This window comes from Miniopterus natalensis, chromosome 17 (assembly GCF_054644295.1).
Source record: "Miniopterus natalensis isolate mMinNat1 chromosome 17, mMinNat1.hap1, whole genome shotgun sequence".
Classification (NCBI taxonomy): Eukaryota; Metazoa; Chordata; class Mammalia; order Chiroptera; family Miniopteridae; genus Miniopterus; species Miniopterus natalensis.
This window is the reverse complement of record NC_142097.1, coordinates 13,944,350-13,968,557: the sequence shown is the minus strand read 5'-3', so window position 1 is coordinate 13,968,557 and position 24,208 is coordinate 13,944,350. Positions and strand designations below refer to the sequence as shown.

The 24,208-nt window shown below is 40.8% G+C and overlaps 2 protein-coding genes and 2 non-coding genes across 9 annotated transcripts; 1 reads left to right on the top strand and 3 right to left on the bottom strand.

The window, feature by feature from the left end:
- The first annotated feature begins 120 nt into the window (after positions 1-120).
- On the top strand, positions 121-18,585 carry SRR (serine racemase). Of its 6 annotated transcripts, none has more exons than XM_016211142.2 (9): positions 121-192; positions 4,384-4,609; positions 8,890-9,061; positions 10,498-10,621; positions 10,806-10,909; positions 12,219-12,338; positions 12,467-12,541; positions 13,024-13,233; positions 13,499-18,585. In XM_016211142.2, the coding sequence occupies exons 2-9, from the start codon at positions 4,581-4,583 to the stop codon at positions 13,712-13,714; spliced, it is 1,050 nt and encodes a 349-aa protein (XP_016066628.1). In that variant the 5' UTR covers positions 121-192; positions 4,384-4,580; the 3' UTR covers positions 13,715-18,585. The 6 variants fall into 6 exon arrangements, with proteins under 6 accessions (XP_016066628.1, XP_016066626.1, XP_016066631.1 ...); XM_016211140.2 differs by having other exon boundaries at positions 125-231; XM_016211141.2 differs by lacking the exon at positions 121-192 and adding an exon at positions 221-236.
- On the bottom strand, positions 12,573-23,196 carry TSR1 (TSR1 ribosome maturation factor). Its single transcript, XM_016211137.2, has 15 exons — positions 23,082-23,196; positions 22,790-22,893; positions 22,253-22,472; positions 22,004-22,138; positions 21,264-21,688; positions 20,354-20,513; positions 19,764-19,921; positions 18,605-18,801; positions 17,776-17,938; positions 17,329-17,439; positions 16,480-16,612; positions 15,075-15,191; positions 14,528-14,668; positions 14,349-14,423; positions 12,573-14,223 (listed from the first exon to the last, which is right to left on the bottom strand). Exons 1-15 carry the CDS (start codon positions 23,176-23,178, stop codon positions 14,048-14,050), a joined length of 2,412 nt encoding a protein of 803 aa, XP_016066623.2. The 5' UTR covers positions 23,179-23,196; the 3' UTR covers positions 12,573-14,047.
- LOC148091220 (small nucleolar RNA SNORD91 family) lies at positions 16,250-16,344 on the bottom strand. Its single transcript, XR_015715950.1, has one exon. It is a non-coding gene; the product is annotated as a small nucleolar RNA SNORD91 family (small nucleolar RNA).
- LOC148091219 (small nucleolar RNA SNORD91 family) lies at positions 17,109-17,198 on the bottom strand. Its single transcript, XR_015715951.1, has one exon. It is a non-coding gene; the product is annotated as a small nucleolar RNA SNORD91 family (small nucleolar RNA).
- Positions 23,197-24,208: the final 1,012 nt, after the last annotated feature.

The window sequence follows — 24,208 nt, the reverse complement described above, 5'->3', positions numbered from 1 at the left end:
GGCGGTGCGCGCGCTCACCCACCTCCCACCCTTTTCCCCGCCCCCTCCCGCCCTCCTCCCTAAACGACGGTGGCCGCACTGGGAGGAAAAACGCTAAATGGACTTTCAGCCGCCGGAGACGAGAAAAGAGCGAACGCGATCCTGGGCGTGGGAGGCCGGCGCCGCGCATGCGCAGAGGTGTGGTCCGGGAAGGTGAGCTGAAGCTGGAGTTAGAGGCGCGGCCGCTGTGAGGTGAGGTGAGGCCGGGCACAGCCAGGCCAGGCGGGCGGGGGCGGCGGGGGCTGCTGTCGTCGCTGCGGTGGCCATCGAGGACACTGGGGCTGGGGTTGACGGAGACACCGCACAATCCGGCCTCCACTCATTTTAGGCCAGGGTCTCCATCACAGGCCCGGACTAGCGCCCCAGGCCTTCATTTTGGCGCCTTAAAAATCTTGTAAGAGTAATTATTATTATCCCCACTTCCCTCCCTCCCCCCCGCCCAAAGATGAGGAAACAATCCTAGAGAACTGTAGTAAATTACCCCGGGTGACAGTCGATAGGTACCAGAGTACCAAAGTCTTTAGCTTTATGACAAAGTACATCCCCAGACCTCCTGACTTTTTCTTTAAAAAATACAGTGTACTCGGCTCTTGTTGGGGGAAGGGGCTGTGTGGAAGTAAATCAGGAGGTATCATGTAAGTCGGTTTAGGAATTTCGGTATCGCTGTGGATTCTTGCAAACATTACTTGACTTCCCTGGATCTCAGATTATTTTTTTTCCCATCTGTAAAATGTAACTGGATCAGCCCTGCCGGACTTGGCTCAGCGATTGAGCGTCGACCTAGGATCCAGGCGATCGGGGTTCGATTCCCGGTCAGGGCACATGCCCTGTTGCGGGCTTGATCAATGACTCTCCTCATTGATGTTTCTATCTCTCTCTCTCCCACTCCTTTCCTCTCTCTGAAATCAATAAAGGTATATTAAAAAAAAAAAAAAGTAACTGGATCAGCCCTGGCCGGTGTGGCTGGCTCAGTTGGTTGGAGCGTCCTCCCTGCACCCAAGAGTTGCGGCTTTGATTCCCGGTCAGAGCACACACCCCAGTTACGGGTTCGATCACCCGGCCAGAGGCAACCCTACCGATGTTTCTCTCTCAAATCAATAAAAACATATCCTCTTGAGGATTAAAAAATATATATTTTTTTAATGTAACTGGATGAAAAGACTGATACTTTAAATTTCTTGTTCAGTAACCCCTGTTCAGAACTGCGGTGAAACTCCCTCCCCCAAGGCTGCTTCCCTCCACCTGTTGCTCCTTCCCAATTCCACACAAAGTTACGAATTATTGCTTAGACTGGGCCTAAAAGATTTGAACAATCTCTGACAGAACTCATTCAGTTCCTATTATGTGACAGACACTTGCCACCAGAAGGTTTAAGCAGAAGTAGAAAGTAAGATACAGGAAAAGATTCAATGGTCCAGAAGTAGGAGAGTGAAATAGTACTTGGCCCTAAAAAAGAAGAAAATCTTACCTTTTGCAACAGCATAGATGGACCTGGAGAGCATTATGCTAAGTGAAGCAAATCAGTCAGAGAAAGACAAGTACCATATAATTTCACTTATTTGTAGAATCTAATGAACAAAATAACAAAATAGAAACAGACTCATAGATGCAGAGAACAAACTGACAGGTGTTGGAAGGGAGGGGCATTGTGGGGCTGAGTGAAAAAGGTGAAGGAAGAAAAATAAAATCCTCAGACACAGACAACAGCTTGGTGATAACCAGAGGAAAAGGGGAGAAGGGGGAAGGGGAGGTAGCAGAGGGTAAAGGGGGCGATAAATACTGATGGAAGGAGACTTGATTTGGGGTGGTGAACACACAATACAATATACGGATGATGTATTATAGAATTGTGCACCTAAAACCTATATAATTTTATTAACCAAGGTCACCCAATAAATTCAATAAAATAAGTAAGTAAAGTAGGGGAGTGATTTGAGTGGTCAGAGCAAATGGCAATCTTTAAAATATATGAAAGAAATAGGAAGAAATGTTAAAAACTCATTCATTTTCACATTGGAATTGGAGAGGACATTGAATCAGGTTTTTCTAAAAATAATCTGAAGAAAACTTGTTTAAACAGGAAGAACGCTGTTGCCAAATTAATGCAACAGTGTTAGTGAACTGCAGGTGAAATATGCCAAAGTTAAACTAGCTTGAGAAAATTTACCAGAACTCAGAGGGAAAATATAAGATAAAAACTATTAGAGGTAAGGACAGAAGATACGGAGAATGGATCCAGAAAACTAATGATCAAATATGAGCTCCAGAAGTTGATAATAGAACGGAGGAGGAGCAATAATCAAAGAAATAATAGAAGAAAATTTACTAAGTTGCTGAAAAAAATTGAATTTAAGGTTTAAATTCAACCCACAGATTTAAAGGGCTTATGAAATACCAGGTAAAAATAAATGAAAAGACAATCATATTTAGACCTGAATCAAATGAAAGCTTGTGAGTTTAAAGAATTGAAATATATGTTGACATGGAACAGTTTTCAAGATGTTATGTTAGTTTGAAAAAACAACACACCAGTTGCAGAACAATACAGGGGTGGGCAGAAGTAGGTTTGTAGTTGTAAGTATGCGAAACAGTTTATTCTTGTATTATTATTTATTTATTATTGTATTATTTTCCATACGAACAACTGTAATTCTACTTTTGCCCACTCCTGTATGTAGAGTATGGTTCTGAGTGCAGCAAAACCATTTATTGCATATGTAAATTTCTATAAATATATCAAAAAGGTATGGAAGAATACATACCAAAGTGTGTTTTTTTTTCTAATTGTTTTTATTGATTTTTTTAGAGAGATTGGAAGGGAGAGGGAGAGAGAGAAAGAAAAATGGATCAGATTGGATGCCTCCTGTATGTGCCCCACCGGGGATCGAACCTGCAACTTGGGTATATGCCCTGACCGGGAATTGAACGAGAGACCTTTCGGTGCACAGGAGGACGCCCAACCACTGAACCACACTGGCAAGGGCCATACCACACTTTAAAAGTGGTTATCTTTGTGGAAGAGAGTGGATTTGATGGTAGAGACTGAAAGGCCTATATATTTTTATTATATTTTAAATTTTTACAGTAGAGATTTGGTCACATATTCTGTGAGTAATCAAAAAAACAACAAAGCAAATTTGGATATTGGGGGGAGAGGAATTCAGTTTCTAAAAAATTGTCCTGATTGCTGAGTACAAAGTAGTAAAATGAGTAATGAATAACCACAAATTTAAAAATTCTAACCACTTGAAAAAGCTTCTAAAATACCAATTTGGTGGGGAGAAGTGGGGGAGGTGGAGGAGAGTATAGAAGCAAGAAATGCTGACGGACAGAGACTTGACTTGGGCTGGTGAACACACAATACAGTGTACAGATAATATGTTGTAGAATTGTGTACCTGAAACCTGTATAATTTTGTTAACAAGTGTCACCCCAATAAGTTCAATAAAAAGGAAAAAAATTAAGGTTAATGAAAATATTGCACACAAAATGTATGGTATATTATTAAAGCAGTACTCAGGAAAAATTGTAACCTGAAGTGCTTTTATTATTAATTTTAAAAGAATGAAAATTAAAAGAAAAATAGAAGGAAGAAATAAAGATAAAATCAGAAATTAATACGGAAAATAATAGTACTTGATTAAAAAAATTGAAGAGCTCATTCTTCAGAAATAAAATAGACAGTAAAAGAGACACATTTCTGGCATAAAAAAAGAAGAAAAGTAACCTAAAGAACATCTTTGATGTCTCACAAGCAATTCAAACTTAACTCATCAAATCTCTGATTTTCCCTAAAATACTTGCTTCTTCGTCAGTCTTATATCTTAGTAAAATTATACCATCTAAGTCAAAAGCCAGGCATTATCCTTGTCTCCCTCACTCCTCACATTCAATCCAATATCAGCATATGTCTCATCTATCCCTGTAGTGGACGTCTATGGAATTCATCACCTCAACACTCTCCGCTTTCCTCTTGAAAACTGCCCCTCTCAGAAGTGTTTTCTTTTTTTCCTTTTGTCTTTCTCTTTCCTTTTTTTCCCTTCTCACTCCCTTCATTTGCTCCCATTTTCCTCTCAGGTGCAGAAATTTAAGGCAATCATACTATTTGGTTCACATTATCATCAAAACCTTTCTCATTTTATCTTTTTTGCATTCATTCCAGTTCGCCCACTCATGTTCCTACCCTCCCCACTTAGGTCATCACTCTAATATGTTTGAAATATGTCTTTTAATATATAGTGTCTTGTGTATGTATTGTTTTAAATGTACATAATTGATACTATGTTATAGAAATCATTCTGTTTCTTTTTCATGTTTCTGTAAATACTTCTGACTGTTGCATAGTATTGTCTTAAATGACCTCACTCCGTGACCACTGGTCCTGGGCCAAGATGGGCCAATCAGAGTCCTTACCCAGAACTTTTTGAACTGAAACTGAGAAAGAAAATTCCTCTCCAGTATGGAAGCCATAAAATGTAAAACACAGGAGCTGTCAGCAGCCACGCATCCTGCCATGTGGAACTGGTCTGCAAGGAAAAAGAATGAAGCTGACATGCAGAAAGCAGCAGAGGTGAGAAAAGATCAGGGTCCTGGAAAATCTCAAATCCCTGGTTCTAATTGTTCCTGAAGGTCCATATCCCTGCCTTTTCCATGATTTAACTCTTCCTTCGATTCCATGAGCCAGTAAATCTCATCATCTCCATCTTGTGCCTAAGCCAGTTCAAATTGGGGTTCTATCACTTGCAGCCAAGAGGCCTAATTATAATCTCCAAAATGTAACTTTTGTGTGTTTTTAATTGTGGCAAAATACACGTAACATGAAATATATCATCATAACCATTTTTAAATGTACAGTCCAGTAGTGTTGAATACATTCACATTGTTGTACAACCAACCTCCAGTATTCTTTTCATCTTGCAAAACTGAAACTATACCCATTAAACAACCTCCCTTCTCTTTCCCGCAGGCTCTGGCAACCACCTTTCTACTTTCTATGAATTTACCTGCTCTAGGTACCTCCTATAAGTGTAATCATAAATATTTGCCTTTTTGTGTTTGGCTTATTTCACTGAGCATAATATCCCCAAGATTCATCCATATTGTAGCATGAATAATAATCCATTTTTTAAGGTTGAATAATATTCCATTGGTATAGATCAGATTTTGTTTATCCATTCCTCTGTCAATAGATACTTGGGTTGCTTCTACTTTTGGCTATTGTGCATAATACTGCTATGAACATAGGTGTAAACAAATATGTCTTTGAGACCCTCTTTGAATTCTTTTGGGTATATACCCAGAAGTAAAATGGTAATTATCATATGGTAATTCTATGTTTAACTTTTTGACACACTACCATACTATTTTCCATTTTTACATTTCCCCCAACAGTGTACAAGGGCTCCAGTTTCTCCACATCCCTGCCTTCACTTGTTATTTTTTGGTTTTTGAGGTTTTTAATAGTAGTTATTCTAAGTGTAAGGTGGTATCTCCTTGTAGTTTTGATTTGCATTTCCCTAAAGATTAGTGATGTTGAGGATCTTTTCATGTCCTTGTTGGCCATTTGTATATCTTCTCTGGAAACATGTCTATTCAAGTCCTTCACCCATTTTTTAATCAGGTTTGTTTTTCTAAAATGTATCGAGTGATTATTTTTTTCTACCTCCACTTTCACTGTCCAGGTTCCTGTTGTCTTTCATGTGGAACACTCTAATACTACTTAACTAAATTCCCTGATTCCACTTTTTTTTTTCCCTTTTCATTCAGCATAATGTAGCCAGTGTGATTTTCTGAAAATCTGATTTCTAACATGACACTTACCTGCTCAAAATTCTCCAATGGCATTTCATTGCTCTTACGTAAAAAAAATCCATGAGTCATTCATGGTTCCTAATGACCTAGACCCTGCCAACTTCACTTTCATCTCTTTGATCACTATTTTCAAATACAGTGGCCTCACTTTAGTTCCTGGAATATGCCCCCTTTTCCTTAAAGCCTTCACACACGTTATTCCCTCCCCTTGAAACACTTTTCTGCTTAGTCAACCCATTCATCTTATGGGTCATAATTTAAAATTTCACTTCTTCATAGAGGCCCTTACCTGATCTAAATAAGGGCCAACATTATAGTATCCTATCATAACACACTTCCCTAATATCAACTATTACTATTTATAAATACATATTTATTTTGGGATTACTTATTACACATCTCTCCAGTAGGTTATAAGTTTTATGAGAGCAGAGACAAGTCTATTTTTCTAACACTATGTCCCCAGACCAAACAGTATCTGACACATAGAAGGTGCTCAATATTTCATAACTGAATGAATACCACAGATATGAAGAATACTTAGAAATATTAATATGTACAATTTCATACTAATTTTAAATTAGATATTATTTTGCCAGAAATATGTTACTGAAATTAATTCAGGAGGAGGTGGCAAATCTACATTAAACCAATAACTATGAAGACACTGAAAAAGTTACCAGAGAGATATTTATAAGGTAAAGACTAATTATCTTTATTTGCAGGTAGTGTGATTATTTGGAGACTATAAAACTATTATCTCTAACAAGATAGTCTAGTAAAGTATCCTATTACATGGTAACTATGCAAAAGTATTAGCTTTCATATACATCATCAGTAAGCAATTATAAATCTAAGGAAAGAAGTACCTTATCTCAGAAGCAACAAAAATGTATTGCACTTAGGCATAAATTTAATCATATCTGTATAGGATATAGGCTATAAAAACTTTACTGAGAAACCTAAAACAAAAAGACTTCACTAAATTGAAAGACACAGATATTTATAAATAGGAAAACTATTTTTAAATGTTAAATACATCCCCAATTCATTTGTTCATTTAACAGTGGTATTTCTGACAACCTTGATACAGGATTTCTGAAGTCCCATTGGAAGAATTATTCATGAACAAAGCCAATAAATTTTAGAAAGAGTAACCAGGGAAGAACATAGTACAATGAACAACTGGAAAAGGAATTGAGAGTTTCATAAATGGAACAAAATATGAAGTCTAGAAAAGCCCCAAGCATTAATAGAAATTAATTTTATAAACGTAACATTTGAGAAGAAAAAGATGATTCAGTCAGTAAATTGGTGTGTTAAAGATTCATAAAAGAATAAGTAGCCAATAAATATACAGAAAAAATGTTCACTCACTAAAGAAAAGTGAATTCAAACTATTAGACATTTCATTAAATTGACAGATAATGATATAGCAAACGTGAAGAAAAATGGACATTCCTTAGAAACTGCTGTTGGGAGTGTAAAATGGTATAATCTACAACTCTTCTGGAGATCAGTTTGGAAGGGATTCTAAGACAAATTCAAATGTCTTAGAAGCGTGCATGCCTTTTGATGCAAAATATCATTTGGTGGAATCTCAGCATGTATGGACATGCACAAAGATCTTGCAGCAAGGCTATTATTCATTAATCATTATTATAGTAAAAAAAACCCCTACATGTTCAACATTAGAGTTATGTAAAACTATGGTATTTTTGTAAAAAGAAATACTATTAAGCCATTTTAAAAGTTGCATAAGTATACCTATTGATAAGCAAAGATTCATAGATATTCATAATATTGTTTTAAAAAAGCAAGTTACTAAACCTGTAAAAGTTTTGTCTGCATTTATATATGGGCCTGGAAAGATAAACACAAGAGCTTTGATAGCGATTGTCTTTGGTGAGGAAACAAATTGTTTTTCTATTGAACACAAATTGCTTTTGTTAATAAAGAAAAATAGAAACTATGTTTAAATGCTACAATAAAAGTGAAAATGGAAGCATAATGCAGTTACTGAAAATTGTAATTATGAAAATTTTGAAGAAACTGAGCCAAATGGAGTAAACAAAATATTATCTTTGCTTTGATTTTAACTATCATCTAATGTATGTATATTGAAAGAAAGGAAACAGAAAATGAACATAATTTATTAAGATGGTAGGAGTGTAGGCAGTTTTTCCCATTGTTAAATAATTTTTTTAAATAAAAGTTTGTATCAGATTTTGAACGCAGCTCATTACAATGATGAAAATGTAGATACCAGTGGCAGAGGTGGGTGGTATGGGTAAGGGATGAGCTTTAAGCCTTCCATAATCACCACCAGTTACTTTCTGCAAAGCTTCATCAGAAAAACCCCCACTTATATTTACTAAGAAAGTCAGCTTCAAGACAAGTTCCCTTCTACACAAAGATTCTGGAGCCCTGGTAGCAGAGACAGTTCCTACATTAACACCACAGGCCCCAGGCCTATTTTCCTGTTATGCATTTTCTATTTATTTACTTGTTTTATTTTTACTCCTCACCCAAGGGTATGTTTTTATTGATTTTAGAGAGAAAGGAAAGGAGAGAGAGAAAGAAACATCAATGTGATGTTGCCTCCTGCCCTGACCAGGAATTGAACCCACTACCTAGTTATGCGTCCTGACGGGGTATTGAACCTGCAACTTTTTTTTTCTGTATGGGAGGATGCTCCAACCAACTGAACTACTTGGCCAGGGCTCTTTTTGTTTTTTTAAATATATAACTGTTAGAGCAGCTTAAGGTTCATAGCAAAGTTGATCCAAAGGCAGAGATTTCCCATAAACCACCTGCCCCTCCACATGCAATAGCCTCCATCATTATCAACATCCCTCAAAAGAAAAGTACATTTGTTACAACTGAACCTACATTAACACTTTATCACCCAAAGTCTACAGTTTACATTGTAGTTCACTTGTATATTCACTGGGTCTGTGTTATGCATTTTCAAAACCTTTTCATTGAACATGTTGTCTCGGACTTTGCTTTTACCTCTTTTTTATTCCTGGGTTTCAGAACAATGTGTGCTGAGTACTGCATCTCCTTTGCTGATGTTGAAAAAGCTCATATCAACATTCGAGATTCTATCCACCTCACACCAGTGCTAACAAGCTCCATTTTAAACCAAGTAACAGGGCGCAATCTTTTCTTCAAATGTGAACTCTTCCAGAAAACTGGATCTTTTAAGGTAACAATCCCTTTTGTTAGTGTGACATGTACTTTTTCAACCCCTTTTCACATATTAAATTTATTTGACCCTCCTGACTTCCCAGTGAGGTAGGTAGAATTAATATCTTTTTCTAGCTATAGAAAGAGTTGTAGAAGTTTTCCTTTGGTCAAGTTCTGGTGACTTAGCATCAGGTGTTGACAAGCCGCTTTTACACAATCTCAAACTTCCTTATATCTAGGGTGATAATATAATTTACTGTCCACACTGGTGCCTGAGAATGAAAGAGGGAACTTCCAATGATTAAACAGAGATAACAGACATCACCCTGAACTGTTTCAAGGCAAAATGGGCAAGTGGGATCACTGTAAAACCAAGTTTAAGCACTCACTGTGTCAACTCGCTGTTCATTGATACCTTATGAATATAAAAGGTCTAAAGCTAGTTAAATCCTCATATAATCTTTTTCTACAAAGTATATCAGTGCCTTTCTTATGTAAAAAGATAGACTTCTGTGTGTTGATTCGTTAGAAGAATTTTCTGACCATTAGTTGAACTTTAAGATCCTTTTAGGTAAAAATCTGAAAGCTGCATTTAGTACTGTGCCTAACAGGTGTTAGTACCCATTGAGTGGTAGTTTTAAGATTTCAAGAATCTACCTTTTCTCCCACCTTAACATTAACTGAGAGCTTTTATACTAAAACAAAACATAAAACTCTCCATTCTCTTTTTCCCTTTGCTTCTGCCATGGTTTTATTAGGCATATATACAGGTATTGCCCTATTTCCAACTTTTAGGGGAAGGCAGGCTGGTCAACAAATAGGTTTATGAGAAATGTCTTGAGAGAGAGACGTACAAAGTGCCATGGAAGAACAGAGGATGAAGTGACTAATTTTGCCTAGGAGAGCAAGGAAGTTGAACCTGATGTTTCATCCAAGTTTTACAGGATGAGTACTTGTAGCCAGCTCAGGAAGGGGGTGGGGGAAAAGAACTACAGGTAGTGTTATGAGCATGCTTGGAGGTACAGGGGTATGAGCTAACCTGGTAGGAGGGAAGCCAGAAGCAATTTAGGGTGGCTACAACAGTGATAGAGGCAGTAGATTTGTATTTGAAAGGCAGTAACTTATAGGCTGTACTTTTGTTACTAAAAAAGGCAGTCAAAAAAAAAGATAACATTTGTTTTTAAAAGGTAACTTTCATAATCTAGTAGAAATATTAGATGAGAATGATCCTTGAGGTAGGATCACTGGAGGTTTGATAGCACACAAGTTGAGAAATGAGGCCTCACCAAGGTTGTAGCAAAGACACATGAGATATTTAGGAGGTAGAATCGGTAAGATTTAGTGATGGGCTGGGTATGCAGTATTAGGAAGAGAAAATCTAGTAAAGCTCCTTGGTGGTGGTGTTTTTAAAGAAACTATAATCAAATACGTAAATCCACTGTCCCTCTTTTCCAGATCCGTGGTGCCCTTAATGCCATCAGAGGCTTGATTGTTGCCACTTCAGAAAAGCCCAAAGCTGTGGTTACTCACAGCACTGGGAATCACGGCCAGGCCCTCGCCTACGCTGCCGAACTGGAAGGTAGTTGATTTCTCAGGATGCTGGGTAGGGTTATTAGAAGGGTGGGAAAGTGCCCTTACTTTCAGTGAAATGGGTGATAGCTATGGGAAGTAAATTTCTGAGTCCCTATCCAATTACAAGCAACTGAAATTTCTATCCTAAATTCTCCCAATTTGTACTAACTAAATGTGTTTCTCCATCTCAGGAATTCCTGCTTATATTGTGGTGCCCCAAACAGCTCCCAACTGTAAAAAACTGGCAATACAAGCCTATGGAGCCTCTATAGTGTACAGTGAACAGAGCGATGAGGTGAGGAAGAGAGCAGTGTTCAGGAACACTTTAACAGTTTTCACTATCAAATGAGACTTCTCTTCCTACCTTATTGGGTTCTTCTCAAATCTCCTGTTTCCTTTTTATCTATGTCTAACCTTTTCTCTATCTGCACTAACTCAGATGATCTTAATGGTCTCATAGTTTGAAATATGACCCATCTATATGCTAACTCCAGCCCTAAACTTTGCCCTTAACACAGATTTGTAAATCCAACAGCTACCCAGTGTTCCCACTTGGATGTCTTAATAGGCACCTTAAACTTGCTATGCCCAAAACCAAATTGGCTCAGCAGTTGAGCACCAACCTATGATCCAGGAGATCAAGGTTCGGTCCCCAGCAGGGGGCGTGCAGGAGGTAGCCAACCAGTGACTCTTATCATTGATGTTTCTCTCTCCCTCTCCCTGAAATCAATAAAAATATATTTAAAAAAATAAACCAAATTGATCTTATCACCCCTATATTGTTCCTCTTCCATTCTTCCTCATCTCAGTAAATGGCAACATTGATCCTTCTAGTTGCTCAAAAAAAATGTTGGAATCATCTTGAGAACTCATACCCCACATCCAAATCTTAGTCCTACTTTCAAAATATTTTCATAATCCAACTACTTCTAACAGCCTCTCCCATTATTACCCTGATTCAAACCAACATTTCTCGTGTAGAGTCATTAGCCTCCTAACAGGTCTCTCTGCTTCCACCCTTGTCTCACTAGTCTTTTTTCAGAGCAACCCAGAGCTATCCACTAGTTAGAACTTGTCTTTTGTCAGCTCAAAATCCTCTAATGATTAGTTTCCCATCTCATCCACAGTAGGAACCAAAGTTCTTCCAATCATCTAAGGCCTAGATGGACAGGCCTATTCCTATCTTTCTGATTTCATCTCCGTTATTATCCCCCAAATATTCCACACCAATCACACTAAGCAGTTTCTCAGAAAGGTCAAGTGCTCCTACTTTGTAGTCTTTGCACTTGGAATTCATTTACCTGGAATATTTTGGAGATCCGCAGGATTGGTTCACATCTACCCTTCCTAAGTACCCTGTATAAATTAGTTTTTCTCCACAGCACTTAGATATACCATATATTTACTAATATTCCACCCCTCCCCAACATATTAGAATACAATTGCCATCAGCACAGGGACTGTTTTGTTCAGTTATATCCCCAGTGCCCAAAGAAAGTCTCAAAAAAATAGATGACCAATAAAGTGTTAAAATGATTGAATCTAACTTGTTGGAAACTCTGTTAAATAAAAATCAAGTATGCTAAATTAATGTACTCTTTCAGTCCAGAGAAAATGTTACAAAAAGAATTATGGAAGAAACAGAAGGCATCATGGTACATCCCAACCAGGAGCCTGCAGTGATGGCTGGGCAAGGGACAATTGCCATGGAGGTGCTGAACCAGGTAAAAGCCTAGCCCTTGTTGAGCTACTGGTAAATCTGATGTTTGGCTGTAGAATCAACTATTTAATATGTACATATAAAACTGGTTTTCAATAGACCTATTTATACTTTATATTCTTTTCACTAAAGGTTCCCTTGGTAGATGCACTGGTGGTACCTGTAGGAGGAGGAGGAATGGTTGCTGGAATAGCAATTACAGTTAAGGTGAGAAAACAACTTCTGGAAGACTCCCCACTTCAGGCATAGATGATTTTATTTCACATCACAGTACACTGTGGTACTTGCTCAACGTTCCCCCTAAATTACTGTTCCTTCCCATTTCTTAACTCTTGAGATGAAAGGCCCTTCTCTGCCTCAGTACCCTTTTTTTAATCTATGACTTTACAGCACAAAAGCAATTACAATGAGTGGCAGCCTATCACAGTCCTTTCCCTGAATTCCATCTCACCAACCTACTATCCAAGTCAGGGGCTAATGTTTTCTCAAGTTACCAGTAGAACCAGATGTGATCTAGGTAACTAAAGGCCAGTATTAGGTATACAATTTAAAGTGCTTTAAGATCATATTTTCATTACATCTATCACAGAGAAGGCTCTTGGTCAGAAATGTGTTACCTGTACTGCCTATTTTACTGGAGGCATGTAGGCAGTGGCTAGTAGTGAGATGTCTAATATTCCTCTTCCCAGGCCCTGAGACCTAGTGTGAAGGTATATGCTGCTGAACCCTTGAATGCAGATGACTGCTACCAGTCCAAACTGAAAGGGGAACTGACCCCCAACCCCTGTCCTCCAGAAACCATAGCAGATGGTGTCAAATCCAGCATTGGCTTAAACACCTGGCCTGTTATAAGGGACCTTGTGGATGATGTCTTCACCGTCACAGAGGACGAAATTAAGGTGAGGCTCCAACAGGAAAGAAAGTAACAAGAACAGAGCAGCTTCTTAAGCAAAGATATTTCTTGACTTGGTGACTCGTGACATGTGGGAGGGCCCTAGATATTGGGACACCCTCAGCAGTAGAAGCAGAGTTAGAATGAAAAAAGACCAGCTCTTCATTGGCAAGCATATGTATGTTTATCATTTAGCCTTTAATTGTGAAGGCCCAACAACGAGGCTTTCCTCCTCCCATTTCACTAATTCTTACTACCTTCTCTACCAACAGTATGCAACCCAGCTGGTATGGGAGCGGATGAAACTGCTTATTGAACCTACAGCTGGTGTTGGAGTGGCTGCTGTTCTGTCTCAGCATTTTCAAACAATTCCCCCAGAAGTAAAGAACATATGTATTGTGCTCAGTGGTGGAAATGTAGACTTAACCTCCATAACTTGGGTGAAGCAAGCTGAAAGGCCAGCTCCTTATCAGTCTGTTTTTGTTTAATTTATGCATAAGGAAGAAATGGGATTCAGTGTCTCTAGATACTTGGAAATTTGGTCTCCAGTCACTGTTAACTTCCCATCTTACCTTTAAGCAGCTTTCAAAATCCGATTGGACAGTGGATATTTCAGTAAGACTTAATAGTTTTTTGGATGAAGTAGCAATAAAAAAACATCCATACTTAACTAAGATGCCTTGTCAAGGCTAAGAAAAACCTTTTGCAGAAAGGGGCAGCAGACTCCTAGGCTAAAGTAGACAACACAAACTTTGCCCAATCACAACCTGTAGGTTCCCATCCCTCAGGTGCTAACTAGTAGCAAGGAGAGATTGAATCCATTACTTCATGTCCACTTCTGACACTGCTAAAATCTCACTTTTCACCCAAGGTACTGGTTCTGGTACATATGGATCATAAGTCCATTTGGGGAAAACTCGTTTATAGAGGTTCATCAGTACTGTGTCCTGAGATTTTAGTTTCCCATCAAAACTGCACTTCATATGGCCATGAGTACCTAGAAAGAAAACACAGCAAGTTGATCCATTAAAATAAAAAATTTAGCAGTGGTCCTCTACCCTAATAGTCATTTAGGAGCACTGGGGAAATCTAGATAAGGTTCCAAATACTACGTTCTCTTACCTAAAGGCTCCTTGATGTGTCCCCTGCGGCCCCACTTTGTTCTCAGTTCCACCGGTTTAAACCACAGCACATCCTCTTAGAATGAAACACACAAGAGACCAAGATGCAACATTTACCCACAAAATATAAACCCAACCTTCACCCCACAGAGGCAATCAGATCCCATCCTTCACACCTACCTCTACTAAAGAACATGTAACGCACTACTGCCATCTTAGTAAAAATTTTGAAAGGATGACCACTCAGAACAACTCTCTTGATGACCATCCTGTCTGGATCCACTGACAAGAGATGGCCTGTGGCAATGAGGCTGTGCATTCCTAAAGGGCAAAAGCAAAGCAGCAGGAGTCTACAGGCCAAAGCATTTATTGCTCCAGTCTATTTAAAGACCTATGCAAGATCTTAGAGAAGCCTTAACGTAGGGATGTACTATGCTGCCTTCCTGGGTCCATGGCAAAGATCACTAAGTGATTTCTGCTAAGCCTGGACCCAGAACCTATCCTAAATATAGCACTCTGAGCAGCCTCAACCAGTTAGCTCAAGTTTGCAAGCAAGATCAAACCCCATTTTTCATCCCTGCCTTAGACCCATTGTGAGGCTGAGACTGGGATATTCTGAAAATTATCATCACCTTCATACCATGTGGCTCCCAAATATAAATATAGAAAACCATGTTAAACCTATTAGGAACCTGTAGGTCTGTTTACCTCTGTGAACTCAACTTACCATTGCTGTTCTGTTTGAAAAGCAGCACAGATGCAGGAGGAAAAGTGATTGGGGCATATACAGTCACCACCAGGGCCATGTCAGCAGTCAAGAATCTCTGAAATTTATGTTTATCCGCTGCCATAATAAAGGTTAAAAAGTAAAAACCAAAAACATTTTGAGGAACCACAGGTAATCCAGAGGCCTGTGAAAAGCTGTATCACTGCAACTCTTACTCCCAAGGCAGTTTGTGTTTCTTTACCCCACTAGTTAAAGTATTTCCCTGCCTCAATACACCTGAAAGATACAATCCGACCCTATCACAGTGATTTTTCAACTGGAGGCAGAATTTTGGAGCCTAGACTACATTTTGGGTTTTAAAAAGTTCTACAGTGATGCTAATACACACCATCCCTACCTACCTCATTTGGGAATCAGTGCTTTATAGGGAATATGTCCACTAAATCAACAGCTCTTAGTCTTGACAAGCATTTTCTATAAAGGGCCAGACATTAAATATTTTAGGCTTTGAGGTCATACAGTCTCTGTTCCAATTATTCAGCTATCTCTGTAGCACAAAAATAGCCAAGACAATATATGTGGGGGGTTTTATAAGCAAAACTGTATTCCAACAAAACTTTACAAACAATAAGACAGACTTGCCCAAGGGCCATACTTGGCTGACCTCTGATCTTGGGGACTATCTGAAACTTCTGTTTTTACCGTCAGTGAAACTCTCCTCTTTTTTTTTAATACTGAAGTACAGGAAAATAAACTATTTTAAGGGGAAGAAGAGTTAACCTCTCATTTAGATAGCATGGCTGGTGAAAACTGAAATTATCCAGAGCTTCCATTAATACTGCCTTCATCATTTTCCTCTGGCCATTGCTGAGCTGACAGTATGTATGTACTGATGTTCACAAGTCCCCCCAAGTTAGTACAAAGCCTCTTCCCACCCCTACTTTGTAGCACAATAATTTTTTCACAAAAGTGTCCCTGGTCACCACTCTCTAAACTCATCTAGTCTCAGCATCTCAGAAGCCACACATCTCTTGCTTTGTCCAACTGTGGGCAACCCAATAGCCTTCTCCAGCACTGCCACTGGCATATCAGATGCCAAGGGTTGCACACTTTGACACACTATTTTTATAAAGGTGCCAACTCTGATTCAGAATCTACTCTGGAACAAATACTCATGGCAGAGAAGCCTCAGCACCACACACAGGTTGCATCACTGGGATGCTTCAGGCAGGTTCAGACATTTTGAATAAATATATCATTGGCTCCTAAACCAGAGTAATGAAAATGCCTCTAACCCAGAGACCTAGAATTTGAAATTGTGTACTCTGTACCACCTCACCAAAAGTTATAGTCCCCCAAAAGACAACAGAATAGACCAGAACCCAGAAGGTTCCCCACTGCTTACCTGCAGTGTGCTGAGAAAATAAAGGTGAGGCTCGGAAACGCCTGAACCCACAGTGGAAGATCAGCTCCTCTTTAGCTTTCACAGGTTCAGTGTTTCCAGGATGCCGGCTTACCACCATATTCAGTACTGACATCTAGAGACCAAGTAAGAAAAACAGAACTTCGTATCTAGAACAGCTTTACCCAAAAGAAGGCAAACCAAACTAACAGATTCAGGCTCACTCTAAGAAGTGACGATGCTAATTTATGGTGTAATATAGATGATGAGACACTGATTTATCTTTTACCCCCACCGTCAACTGGCACTTAAGCCAAACATAGGCTAGTTTTCAGAGCTTTCATGTACCCTTCTATATTAGTTGACATTCCCGTGTCTCACGCAAGAGCTCAACATCTGCCACATGGTCAATGACTTCAAGCAACTCACTCGCCACACACCTCAAAACAACACTCATTCAAGCCCCTTTTCTTCCTCAGCACTTACACTGACCAAAGGCCTGAGCTCTTGAGAACATACACTCCAACTTACATGACTGCTGGCCACCAAGAGAAAAGATATCTACACCTTGGCATAAACCCTCTTTATTTTTAAGGCCTCCAACCCTTGGTTAAAATCTGATCTGACAAATGTCTTAGAGAAGTCTCAGAACCACACAGGTTGCATCATTTAGATGCTTCAGACAGGTTCAGACATGTGTTAAACCATCATTGACTTCTCCATCACCCTGATTCCTAATCCTATATTTTTCGCATCCGAATGAGCAAAATGTCAGTTATAAGTAAAATTTTAGACTGTCAGACAAAACTGGTTGGAAGGTTTCATAACTCCCACTTCCCACAAGAAACTAACCTTCTGCTCATGAGGCAGTAAAGAAAATGCAATCAAGGGTGCTCCGCCCTTGAAGTGCTCGACCACAGCAACAGGTACTTCAGAGACATGAACTGTGACATACCAGCCAACCTGCCAGAAGAAAGCAGAAAACAATCACAATTATCCGAAGGCCTCAGTAATGAAACATTTCTCCAAATATGTTAAAAAGTCTCATACTACCCTAAGGCCAACCCTCATCCTTCAAAATTGCCTTTCACAGATGCCTCAAGTATCCAGATTAAACTTTTTTAGTTAACATTTCTGATACCTCTTTTTCCCAATATCACTCTTATCAACTCAGTGCTCCTCTAATTCAGCTATGGGCAGCACAAAACTAGGTAAGGTACTCTTTCGAAGAGGAGTAAAGGAGGGGGCACCTTGGCAAACGAAAGCAAATTGTAGGGATGGATAAAGGGAGGCAGATACCTCAGCTCCTTCATCCTCGTTTTCCTTGATTTCTTTAAAGATGCGTTTCCTAGTATTAGTAAAGTTCTGAAACTGAAAGATCCGAGCATAATCTTGAGGAAGGTTTTCCTTAGGATCCCATGGAGAGGTCCGGAAGCTCTTGAGGCCTCTGTATTTCTGAAATCTAGAATATAGGAGATTTTAAAGAAATAGTCTAATTTATATGGTGCTACTTACCCTTTCTCTCAAGTCAATAATATGGCTAAGGCTCTAACTTAAAGAACTCTTATCACTATCTCTCAAGATACCTAATAGCCCAAATCAAGACCACCCCCCAAAACAGTTTTTAACAAATATTTCAGAACCAAACCCAAGCTCCTCACTGACAAAGGACAAAGTATTCACAGTGGCTCCCTAGTGTCTATCAGGGAGTGGCTCCTTAACCTGAGGAACATGGTCCTTGATAAAAGCCTTACTCCTCTAATATCCAAGAAACTCTCTGGGTTTAGTCAGACTAACCCCCATGCTTTTATTCTTGTGGTTCTAACCAAATTCCCCCAAGTCTCCAAACACATACTTCAATTATTAGTTCACATAGGAAGCATTTGCTAAGTAATCTTAGTATTTCTCATTCATTAAAGTACTGTAACATTATTAGTCTATACTACACAGTCTAGAACTTGATAATATATTACTGTTTACTGTATGTATGTCTTATCTTCCCATATAGAAATGTTAGCCCTCAGGAGCAAGAAAAATGTTTTTCCTCTTTTGTGTCATACTGACATGGCTCTGAGCCACATAAATTTAAAATAAAAATGTTCTGATTGATTTTAGTCTGTTGACTAACCGAATTCTAGCAGCCACATCACGGGGGGTATCTACTTCATCTGGAAACATCTCTTCCAGTCTTTCTTGTTTATATTTCTCTAGCATTTTTTCCTCAGCCTCTTCATCCACTTTCTCATCATACAGATCATCACGCACAGACTCTCCTATAGTCATAGTTTCACATTCCTCCTCTTCTCCCTCATCACTACTCTCATCCTGTGGAATAAAGGATTACAGTTTCAGAAGAAACCCACACCTACCTCTCCCCTAAAAGCCATTAAGCTAAAAAGAAAATAACATTATTAGACACCTAGTCGATAACATATCAATTTTAAGAGACTCAGTTATAAAACAAGTCTCATTCCCCATAACTACAAAGTCATTCTTTAAAAACTGACCACAGGCCCTGGCCAGGTTGCTCAGTTAGTTAAGAGCATTGTCCTGATACACCAAGGTTTCAGGTTCCATCTCTGATCAGGGCACATATAAGAATCAACCAATGGCCCAGCTGGGCGTGGCTCAACAGTTGAGCGTCAACCTAGGATCCAGGCAATTGGGGTTTGATTCCCAGTCAGGGCACATGCCCGGGTTGTGGGCTTGATCCCCAGTCAGGGGTGTGTGCAGGAGGCAGTCGATCAATGACTCATCATTGATGTTTCTCTCTCTCTCTCTCCTTTCCTCTTTCTGAAATTAATAAAGATATATTTAAAAAAAAATCAACCAATGAATGAGTAAGTAAGTGGAACAAGTCAATGTTACTCTCTCTCTAAAAACTAAACAAAGCCTGGCTGGGCGTGGCTCAGCGGTTGAGCATTGACCTAGGATCCAGGCGATCGGGGTTCAATTCCTGGTCAGGGTACATGCCCGGTTGCGGGCTTGATCAATGATTCTCTCATCATTGACGTTTCTATCTCTCTCTCCGTCTCCTTTCCTCTCTCTGAAATCAATAAAGATATATTTTAAAAAAATAAAATAAAATAAAAACAAACAAAAAAAAATCATAAATAAAAAGAAGACATCTGTAATACTTTCAACAATTTAAAAATATATATTTTTTAAAAACACAGTAGCCTATATTTTTTAAAAAACTGGCCACACACATACCTCAAGGCCAGGGTTGCACTTTGCCTTGCATTTGGGGCTGTGCACAGAAGTGGCCTAAGAGACCAATTTCTTACCTGAGATTCCTCTTCCATAAAATCCTCATGCTCTATATCATCATATTCATCTCCTTCCCCACCACTTTCGTCATCCTCATCCAAAATCCATTCAGCTTGGTAACTGGATGTTCCTTTAGGAACCTTCTTTACCACCTTGGAACTTTCCTTCAAAAATTCTGTAAAAGCCCGAACAAGTTTAGTAAATTATATACTTCCTTTCCTCTCTTACTCTGGCTATTCTCACCTAGGCAAGACAATACATACTGCTACCAACACCAGAAACTCTAGGAGACACTATGAGCAAAACAGACTACTACTTCCAAATTTAATTCAGCTGCCTCGAAACTAGCAACACTTGCACAACTAAATAAACCCGCAATGAATCCAAAGCTGTTCATCTGTTCATCAGAAAACAATTAGAAGTGATTCTGAGAAATGGAGCAAAGCTGTGTCCAATGTTTGCTTAAAATAAACAGCATCTGAGTGGAGACCAGACCTCTAAACGCATTCTCATCCCATTCTACCTTACAGGGTCTTGACTGTGAGCAACTAGACAAAATCCACAATTCCAGAGCAGATGAATTACAAACAAGCTTACAATTACCAACCATTTGCCTCATTCAGTTCCTCCTCAGTGGGCCAGGTTTGCTCCCCCTCCATTGGGTCTGGTATAACCTCTGTTTGCAAAGATTGTTGTCTATCAGGGTCTGCCTTCATTAGGACCTTAAGCTCTTCCTCCATATCAGTTACACCATCCGTAGCACAAATCTAAAAACCAAAAGCAGGTGATGGTGAAACATTAGCCAAAAATCTACTAAATCTAACACAGTAACCAGAAAAATGCAAAAATAAAATAGTCGAGAAGATGAATGAAATAAAATGAAACAGAAAGCCAAAATTTGTCAAATTTTTTCAAATGGTTCTATTTCCTAGCATCTTAAGTCTATACCTCTGCTTTTCATAATCTGGCCCCACTCCCGTCTGTTTATTACATGCCTTATTCCCATCAAGCTGATTTCTTCAGAATTCAAAGAAACCCTTTGATCCATCATTATGCCAGGTTCATGTTATCTCTATGTTCTATGATATTCTTCATCTCTCTACAACTCATAAATCACACTCAACCTCAACATCTGACTGATGTCTGATCTCCTCTGTGAAGCTTGTTAGTCTACTTTTTCAACTCCCACAGGTCTGTACCTCAACCATACTTTCTCAATCTTTACTTCACGGTGTTTGCCATTTTTTTCTGACTTAATTGTCTTAGGAAAGAGACTGCATCTTGTGTCTTCCATAAACTCAGAGCCAGCTGCTGTGTAAGGCACCTACAGAGTGCTGGGTAAATATGTAACATAGAAACATATTTGTAACTGACTAGTGCCTTACTTCAAACTAGCAGTTACCTCCACAGACTAGGGTAGTTGTCTAGGCACACAGACTACCTTCTCTGTAGTTCCCATCCTACATCAGCTTACACATGAATCTACATTACATAGCCTCTAAGAACATCAATTTTACCTCCATTGCCATGCCTGGGTCCTTTTGGGATTTGATCACTCTAGGGTTCAAAGGGAAAGGGTCCTTAGGGGCATCTATCTGTTTCATCTGGAAGTCACCATGTCCAATGATATGCAGCAAGCTATTGACATTCATAGTTTGTCCACGAACATAGCCTGAAATTTTCAAGGTCCCCACCAAGTTATTCTCTTCATTAGGCACAAAGTCAGCATCATGAGCAAAGAGGTAGGCCCGCCGATCTCGAAAGGCAAGGTGCCGTTGCTTCTGGTTAGCCAACTGCCTGAGCAGCATCCCTGCCTCCTGTTGAGTGTCTAACAAAAGGAGCTTGTCATCAGGAAAGCGCTTCTCCACTACTTTACTTAGCTTCTTCCTGACATCTATTTGTTTCTTCGGTGGGAGGCCAGAAATCCCCTGGATAGCTAGTGCTGTGAGCAAAAGAGAAAAGGGCTTCGTGACTTCTTGCTTCACTACATGAAAATCCCCTAAGCAAGTTCATAAAAAAGCTAACAGTTGTGAGCCTAGAGATCACTGGGAAACCCAACACTCATCTACCTTGAAGAAATTACAGCGTAAAACCAAACTTTATACTCTTCTTCCTCTGGGCAAAGGACAGTTCAGAAATAAAAAAGCACCTGGTACAAAATATTGAAAACTTTTAAGGCACACTGATGCAAATTATAGGTGCACAATAAGTGCTAATTCACTTCCTTCATGGCCTCCAATATTTCCAAATCACTTACTATAGGTGGGAAGGCCCTGAGCAAAGAGGCAGGAAAGGCAGTAATCCCCAGTGCTGTCCCAGCCTTCTAGTGGATCAAGGAGGAACAGGATGCTATCAGCCACTTTAGCCAAGTCTAAGACAGTGTGCAGATCTCCTGGAGATAGAAGACAAAGTCAGTAGGAAGAGGTGGTTGGCACCAGCACATAATACTAAAAAAATATTGCCACTACTCATACACAGTAATAGAAAATATTGTATACTCTCTAACCTGGCCTTGCAGATGTGAAAAACCATCGATGTTTCAAGCGGGGGCATAACAGCATAAAGCTGTGGGTGCTTCCCCATTCATTCAAGTGTACTGTTCCAGTGTCCCTATCCTGGAGCAGACGACAGGCCTCTGGCAAGGAAATCCTGTTGTGCAGTGGCACCACCAATACCTGATGAGGAGGGCCATCTTTGCTACCCAGCTGTCTCTTCTCTGCCAGAACCTGAAAATAGAAAGGACGAGAGAACATCTCAATGTTTCAGTACTTGTTCCAGTGTTGCCTTTCCAACAGTACGGATGCCCTACACCCCAGCAACTCTCTTGTAAAAAAAAAAAGCCACGTGTATATGGGGGGGCGGGGGGGGGCTCAGAACAAAGCAAAGAATGCTCCAGCATGAGTCTAGACCTGCACAACTAACATATGCTCTAGAGTTATTCTCCATCTCCGGCCCCTTCCCAGGGTCACATTTTCTAGCTGAAGGCAGTATCCGCCTAGAACAATTGTGAAGCCACACCATCCCCAATCCCTGCTCCTCTCACCGCCTCCTTCTTCTGCTTCCGGAGCTGGCCGGCACGATGCCTCTGGTCTACTCTGCTGAGCTCCTTTCTCACCTTCTTGCTCAGGCTTTTCGCTGCTAGACGGCCTGGAGGGAGATTATCAAGGGCTTTTGTTCAGGGCACCAGAAAAAGGTCAAGAAAGGGGACCTCTCCCCGCCCACCTTAGAGCCTTTACGCTGGGTCCAGGCCGGAGGTCGGAGTTGAGTCTAGGCATGGAGAAAAGCAGTTAAAAACTGACTAAGCAGACCTTCTTCCTCCAACTCTATATTCTCACCCTTGCCGTCCCGCTGCGCGGATCCCCGACCCCGATGCCGCCCGCCTTTATGAGCCTTATTCTGCTGCTTGAGCGGACCAGAGCGGTGGGCCGCCATGCTGCGGCTCACGTGTACCTAGTCAACACTACTTCCGGCCCGGACCGAGCGCTTCCGGTCCCTTCCTTGGGGGCGTGTCCTCGCCGTGGCGGGGCGGGGCTCTAGCTAGGGTCCTTCCCACCAGCTGGTGAGCGCGCAGTTCCTATGTCTCCACAAAACCGCCGGGTAAACTTTTGCCACGCGGCTGTTTGCGTTCGGGGGCTTTAAAACACTGAGTGCAGACTCTAAATTCGCGCTTTTAGTCCCATGGGGCTCTTTTGCTCCCTTGTACTTTCAGTTTGTGCTCTATCAAGTTGCATCCATTCTTGCGGAAGCGGGCTGAGCCCCTCTCACCCAGTTTTTTACGCGCCGCTCCTCACTCTTCAGCAGCATGAGTTCTTCATCACTTTGAGTAACCGTTTCTCTCCTTCATTTCCCTTGTGGGGCTGCTGAAGGCAAATAGCGTGGAACGCGCTTCTTTAACCATCACGGGCACTGTACAAGTTCCCATGGGTCTCGGTTACCCCAACCCGCGCCCCCACCTCCCCCATAGCTGCAAGAAGAGCTGGACTGGGCGTGACGACCCCTACGGAGCGGGGAGACTGGTCAGTCTTATTTTTAAGCTCACGTTTTCTGTGCTTCCACTCCTCTACCCACAAGCTTTGCAACTGAGGGCAGGGGGGTTAGAGCAACGGTGGAGTTCCGGCCTTTCAGCCTGGGGACTACCGCTTCCTTCCCGGACTCTCGGCGCGGGGGGCCCCGGACTTTCCTGTCGGGAAAACGAGCGGGTAGAAATCTGCGGGGCGTCTAGCTGGGCTGAGGCCAGCTACCCCGCGAGCAACTTTCTCCTCAGCCGCAGGGTCCAGGGCGCGCCCCGCCTCCCCGCGAGTCCTCGTGCGGGCCTGGCTGCAGGTGCTCACAATGCGGGTTCGCGCCCTGGGGACTGGAGCCGGCGCGTTGCCATGACAGCGGCCGGCGTGGCGCGCTCCCAGGCCGGCCGCCCCCGGTCGCTGAGCGCACCCCCCCGCCCCTGCTGTGGGAAGGGGCCGGG

What these genes read in the sequence shown, in the direction of transcription:
- SRR (XM_016211142.2), top strand. Translation starts at nt 4,581, where the DNA reads ATGAAGCTGACATGCAGAAAGCAGCAGAG. An exon ending in ACATGCAGAAAGCAGCAGAG is followed by an intron (nt 4,610 to 8,889) that starts GTGAGAAAAGAT and finishes CCTGGGTTTCAG; the next exon opens with AACAATGTGTGCTGAGTACT. An exon ending in ACAGTGAACAGAGCGATGAG is followed by an intron (nt 10,910 to 12,218) that starts GTGAGGAAGAGA and finishes GTACTCTTTCAG; the next exon opens with TCCAGAGAAAATGTTACAAA.
- TSR1 (XM_016211137.2), bottom strand. Translation starts at nt 23,178, where the DNA reads ATGGCGGCCCACCGCTCTGGTCCGCTCAAGCAGCAGAATAAGGCTCAT. An exon ending in TACTGCCTCATGAGCAGAAG is followed by an intron (nt 16,613 to 17,328) that starts GTTAGTTTCTTG and finishes CTTGGTCTCTAG; the next exon opens with ATGTCAGTACTGAATATGGT. An exon ending in ACACATCAAGGAGCCTTTAG is followed by an intron (nt 14,224 to 14,348) that starts GTAAGAGAACGT and finishes TTTTCTTTCTAG; the next exon opens with GTACTCATGGCCATATGAAG.